Genomic DNA, 6,875 nt, shown 5'->3' with positions numbered 1-6,875 from the left:
GGTTGTTTGGGTGTTGACAGGTGTCTTTTATACAGGTAACGAGGTGAGGCAGGTGTATTTGATGTAGATAATTGGTTGGGATTGGGGCTGTGTCTTAAAGAAAGACTAACTGGCTTGTAGGAGCCAGAATACTTGCTGTTTGGTAGGGGGTCAAATACTTGTTTTTCCTCATCAGATGGTTATCAATTTTTATAAATTCATATGATGTGATTTTCTGGAATTTTCTTTTGGATTCTGTCTTTCACTGTTAGAATGTACATATGATTAAAATTGTAGATTGTTGCATTCTTTGTAAGTGGGCAAACCTGCAAAATCAGCAAGGGGTCAAATACTTTTTTCCCCCACTGTATATACACACACACTATATACACACACTATATATATATATATATATATATATATATATATATACATACACACACACATACATACGCATATACACACATACATACGCATACACACACACACATACATACATACACACACACATACACATACATACATACACACACGCATACATACACACACACATACATACACAGCCAATATCAAATTATCATTCATACATCGGCATCAATTTTTGGCAGAGATTATTATTTTTCTTCCTATAACACTTTTTACTCACCTCCAGCTCTCTCTGTAGCTCAGACAATCCCTGCTACCTGCGTGTGATGATCCATTATTTCTCCCATATTCTTTGTCTTTATAATTGCTAGCTTTGTAATAACAAACAACAGCAGTTTCGTGTGTAGGTCACGCGTCACTTCTCGTTTCACATTTCTTGAAAAAAATGTGGTTTGGAGACCAGCATCAGGTGACTCAGCCACTGTCAGCTTGCGTAGTGTATAACCTCCTGTCTAGTACACGCTGACAGTCGTGTAGTCTGTATGAGCCTTAAGGAAGGCGCATTGTTTTTTACTTTACGTGGGCCGATCATGCTTATTGTCATGCGTAGTCACTCCCCAAAGACTCATTCTGAGCCAGTAAGAACCCTGCTTATAAAGTTGACATTGCTAACATGTTTGAGTTCGAGTCTTGTTTCCGAGCCAAATATTATTGTCCTTTCATAGCTCGGCTTTGGTCTTCTCAAACTCCTGCTACTGGAAATACTTCACTATGTTCAACAGCCGTTTACTTCTTTCTGTGTATTGTTTGGAGCTTGGCAAGTAGACAGCTGCCTGATGCTGCTCAAAAAAAGACCTTGATAGGAGCAGCGTTTGTGGGCCCAAAAAACTAAACTATGATCCAAAATAGACTAAAATGCTCTTTAGAGCTGAGGGGGAATGCAGAGTCGGGCAATTCCTAGCAGGTCCGTTACTACAAGCAATACCTTTCATATTACGTATGTAATTTCATCCATTGATAAAACAATGGATCAAAAACAGTGCAGCTTTAAATATATTGGTTGAATTTTATCTTCATTTTTAATGATTGAATTTCAAGTGTTGTTTTTAGATTTCCTGTCATCTTGTATTTACTTTTACGGTCATCATTGTTAACAGTGAATTGTTCACCTATAAATGTCCTGCCTCAATACACAGATAATTGCCCACACAATGAACAGATATTCAAACGTCACATGTAAAATGAGCCTAAGATCTGAAAAACCAAGCCAAAACTTGGCTAAAATGCACTACAAAGAAACACAAAGTCTGTCTCAACACTGATAAACGTGCATTCACACTACTTGACGTGTTTGACATGGTATCTGACAGCAGAGGTAAAAGCCCAAATTCAATTGGCCTCATTTTAGAGTTTAAATAGAAAAACCTCTAACGAGAACGAACAGGAAGCTGTAATGTTTCTTTAGTTTATAGTATACAGTGGAAAATATTCTGAGTAAACAGCTGAGAATATAAACAGCAGTGTGTCCTAACTGATGCCACAACCTTGAGCACGCAGCCCTGTCAAACTGTGAAATTAGTTTTCTGTGCTTACAGTATCAGTTTGTTTAACAGTAATTGGTACATAAATGAACTGTAAGTTATCCAAAAAGGAAACAACAATTAACTTTCCAGTGTTTGCAATGATAGCCCACTTTCCTGACACAAATCAGGAAAAAAAAAAAATGGACATACGCAACACTGTGCAAGACCCAAAGGGCTCCTGACTGTGCCAGTTCACATAATCCCAGCAGAACACACATACACACTTGTTTCTCTATCTCTGTGGGGACATCTCATTGACATAATGCATTCCCTCACCCTTTACCCTAACAATCAAAACTACATGTCTAGCCTTAACCTTTAGCCTAATCCTAATCTTAACCCAATTCAAACCCTACCCTAAAACTAAGTCTTAACCCTCAAACAGCCCTTTAAGCATTTTGGTCCCCACATAGTAACACTAATTCCAAGTACTACGAGCTGAAAAGCCCCACACATTTCAGCTCTGTCTCCTCTCTTTCGCAAACCTCCGTTCTTCCCTTTGACCTTGATTGATGGCAAAATTGGACCTTACTTCTTTCTGTACACAATATTTTAATGACAAGAATGAGCAGGAACCATATCAATAAGAAATAGCAACGAATGATCCTTAAGAGTACAAAGGTGGACACTGGATTATATTTTGAGTGTTTCATGAGGATTGAATGAGGCCTGCTGCCATACAACATGCATCCCTTGAAGAATCAGATGTCTAAGGGTCACTCTTTCTCCCTCCTCTTCTATTGCAGCTTGCTCTCTAATAACATATTAACATTATAGATCAAAGCCGCTCTGCTGCTGAGGCCTCTCTGGAGCCTCGTCTCTCTCTGCAAAACAAATGATCGCCATTGAGTGCAGAGTGCACAAGCACATAAACACCTGCATGTACACAAGTAGATACACACCTCTTTACTGAATGACATTGAAGTGATGGTTAATTGGGCTGGACTCGAGATCCACCAGTGCTGGTGAATTTAGCAACAAGATGAACGTGTGTGGTTGACCATAGTGCGGCTTTCACATTATTTTGAAGCTCATCAGCCGCACTGTTGCCTGCCCCACATGTAAATATGTATGTATGTACCTTAAAACGGTCTTATCCCCGTGTCATCACAGTGTCCATTCACACACACAAATACACACTTACATCTCTGATGAAGTACTCCAGGGTGGCATAGGCGATTGCAATCCCATCATGGGTGCTCGTGCCCCGTCCCAGTTCATCAAGGATGACCAGTGATCGCTTGGTTGCACGGGAAATGATCTCTGAGGCTTCAGTCAGCTCTTCCATGAACGTACTACGCCCTTTGTAGATGTTGTCTGAAGCCCCCATCCTGACAACCAATCAGACAAAGAAAAAAAGATAGTTCAGAGGTCAAAAGTAACATGGTGAGACAGTTACGCTGAGATCAGATTGCACAACATGTTTTGTTTTTTGAGCCATTGTGTCAGATTAGAAGGTCATCGAGTCATAAACTGTTGCTGTGACTTTGCAGAGAGATATGGCAGACTGCAAACTGGACCACAAAAGGTGATTGGTAAAGTACCAGGGACTGACTTCTCTATTACAACTGCAACTGCTAACGTATGTAATCATGATTTTATGAATAAAAGTGAACCTGGAGCCATTCATCGTTAGTGCAGTGGGACGTAGGTTAGCTCACTCAGCACCATTTACCAGGGCTATGAGTCCTTACCACAGCGGCCCGCAGCTCCTTTGCAGTATGTCTTCCACTGTCTCTCACTCTCCTGCATTTCCTGTCTATGTTCAGCTGTACTATCCCTCAATAAAAGTGATTATTATTTTCGTCAGTCGGCACTGCAGTAACATTGTGATCTGCCTTTTTCCTCCCCTTAGAAAGAAGATGACCGTGTGGTACAGCAAAAAACTTCTGACCCAAAGGGGATACTCAGATGGTTACAGATTCACTGAAATTCAAGAAAACATCATTCCCCTTGGCAATGTTATGGAACACACAAGCGAGAGAAGGCGAAACAAATTGGACACGGTAGTCATTTTATTGGGGCATCTTGAGGGTTCCAGATGCCTCGTTGGTTGTTCTCCACTGCAACACACTGTGAGGGATAAGGATCTCTAGGCCTCAACATTATGGTCTTTTGAGAAGCCATGTTCAATTCTTAACATTGTTCCATGGCCTGCAAAACTCCAGTCACAAATTTAGCTTCCCTTCTGATGCAATCTCAAGTTAATTTAGTTTAACAACTTTACCAAACTTGCTCCAGATTTATTTATTTTCCAATTATTTAGGATTTATCCTCATTCATTCGAAAAACAGCTAATGTAAAACGCTCAACATTCCTGCAGGTCTCTGCACAGCATCATCATCGTCTGTTGTGCCGACAGTATAATATTACCTATTGTAACGTTGAAATCTCATGCACGTGCACCTCCTCATGAACAGGTGGCACTCATCAGGCTGAAACAAGCTTTTTACAACAAGTTTATCCAGTTAAGAGTTTGTTGAATACGACTTAGTAGTACGAGCATGGCTCACAGAAAAAGGACAGAGAGGGTTTAGGATATGAATGCAGAAATGTTCTTACATATGGAATGCATGTAATGAATTTAGTGACAAACACATTTGAATTACGGCTGATGTTCCCTCGCCTAAAACAGTGGAACGACTGATGTTGCCATTTGTCGTGTTCATGTGGATAGATACTTATCGATTACAGGGACACAGTGACAACTTGTTGGATTCGTCACAAACCTCAAAGCCAGCTTGAGAGCTCCTCTGCTGCACCGATACACACTGATAGACAGAGCAGTGACTCATCTCAGAAAAACTGGACTCTAGCTGGATCACAGACGCTACATCTCTCTGCCAGTCCATGTTTCTCACCTCTAAATCTGCCTTTTCCTGTCCTGACTGACCTTCAATATATAGTACTTATCAGCAAACAACCAGCTCATGAATTACCATGGTTACACCACACGCCATATAAGAGAGGGGTGTAGCAGACATGCTGCTGCATTTCATTTGCCAATTTATTGTGTGTGTGTGTGTGTGTGCAGACATGGCATTAACTGAGGGGAAATTATGACATCAGATCTATACTGCGTGGCAGAAAGGAAAGAGAATCAGATGAAAAGGAAGAGTGATGTTCACACGCTGTCAGTCCGCTGATGAGGGGATGTACAACAGAAACACAGCAACAGCTGAGTGTCCTGCTGCTCTCATTGAGTCCCTCCTTCCCGCCAAAAGAATTCTTAAAATAGAGTCTATTTATCATCACCTCACATTAGTCACATTTCAAGTGTTTTTTCTGACACTTGTGGTTCCCGTGTGACTGTCAGATTGTCCAGTTATTTTATTTTATTCACACTTTATCACTTTATCTAATCTATTAATTTTCAAGAGCATTATCGCTTTTATTTTTCGTCAGAAAACCAAAATCTAATACAAATGAGAGAAATCGCATGCCTATTACAAACATCACACACACTCAAGGAGACACAGATTGAGTTTAGTCTTTGATTTTTAATGCAGGCATGCAAACTGAAAGGTGAGAAGGATATGTAAGCAGAGAAACGCACAGAGACAGTGTAAGAGGGGTCTTTTTTTAAGCTTACATGTTGTTCAAAACATGCGTTTGTCTACTGAAACAAGAGAAAGATACCAACACGCAAGGGCGTCACTTTGTGTTGAAAAGTAGTGGTGACATAAGGGCTCAGATTAGGGGTATGAGAGATACACTTAGCTCATGAGATGGGGCGATGCACCATATTGGTGTCACAAGAAGGAGATGTAAAGATAATTTAACAATATTTAATAGAAATCATCAGAGCTGAAAAATATGAGTTGGTGGTCGGCGGGTCCTCCCCCAGTAAATTTTGAGCATTAAAGAGGTGGTATTATGCTCATTTTCAGGTTCAAAATCCTATGTAGCTCCTCAATGTTAATTTTCGTGAACCACCCAATCACAGCCTGGATGGGGCGGGACATTTAAAAAAAAAAATCGACAGATAGGTGTCATTTACACTGGGGATGCTGGGGACAGGTCAGAATCTGAATCTCTCCATCACTTTTTGAAAGCTTTTGTTAAAAATGTTCTGAACAGCAACAACAAATGTTGAATAACACATTAAACAATGCACAATAAGAAAACATGCAATGCAATTGAAATATAGAGGAAACAAATGCATTGTCCAAAAGCTGATTACTGCATTATATGCTCCGTATTTGTATAGTGTAGTGCCCTTCTAGTCTTTTCGACCACTCAAAGCACTTTTACACTAAATCTGCATTCACCATTCACACACATTCATTCACTGAGCCTAATGCCGCGTTCGAGACTGGTCGGAACTGGGATATTTCCCAGTTGAAACTTCTGACTTCTGACCTCAATGCGTTCCAGGTGAATGGTGGTGCATGACGCCGAAAGTGAACGAAAACCATGGCTGACTGTGACAAAGTGTCCACACAGTTGCACCCTCAGCAGTGTTTTAGGTGTTAATTATAAGGATGGCAGTTTAACTACAACAACTGACATACAGTGGGTATGGAAAGTATTCAGACCCCTTTAAATTTTTCACTCTTTGTTTCATTGCAGCCATTTTCCAAAAATCAAAAAAGTTCATTTTATTTCTCAGTAATGTACACTCAGCACCCCATCTTGACAGAAAAAAACAGAAATGTAGAAATTTTTGCAAATTTATTAAAAAAGAAAAACTGAAATATCACATGGTCATAAGTATTCAGACCCTTTGCCGTGACACTTATATTTAACTCAGGTGCTGTCTATTTCTTCTGATCATCCTTGAGATGGTTCTACACCTTCATTTGAGTCCAGCTGTGTTTGATTATACTGATTGGACTTGATTAGGAAAGCCACACACCTGTCTATATAAGACCTTACAGCTCACAGTGCATGTCAGAGCAAATGAGAATCATGAGGTCAAAGGAACTGCCTGAAGAGCTCAGAGAC

General features: G+C 40.2%; 1 protein-coding gene across 4 annotated transcripts in view; it reads right to left on the bottom strand.

Annotated features, from left to right (window-relative positions):
* msh3 (mutS homolog 3 (E. coli)) overlaps nt 1–6,875 on the bottom strand; it is a 62,881-nt gene that overhangs the window by 12,027 nt on the left and 43,979 nt on the right. For 3 of the 4 annotated variants that reach the window (XM_046033978.1, XM_046033980.1, XM_046033979.1), the window contains exon 21: nt 3,073–3,259. In XM_046033978.1, coding sequence (XP_045889934.1) covers nt 3,073–3,259 — 187 coding nt within the window. Of the gene's footprint in view, nt 1–2,584; nt 2,753–3,072; nt 3,260–6,875 lie in introns of those variants that run through there. The other variant, XM_046033981.1, reaches the window with a different exon arrangement.

Source organism: Micropterus dolomieu, linkage group LG21, assembly GCF_021292245.1.
Source record: "Micropterus dolomieu isolate WLL.071019.BEF.003 ecotype Adirondacks linkage group LG21, ASM2129224v1, whole genome shotgun sequence".
NCBI lineage: Eukaryota > Metazoa > Chordata > Actinopteri > Centrarchiformes > Centrarchidae > Micropterus > Micropterus dolomieu.
The sequence above is the reverse complement of the archived record's forward strand: the minus strand, read 5'-3'. Positions and strand labels throughout refer to the sequence as shown.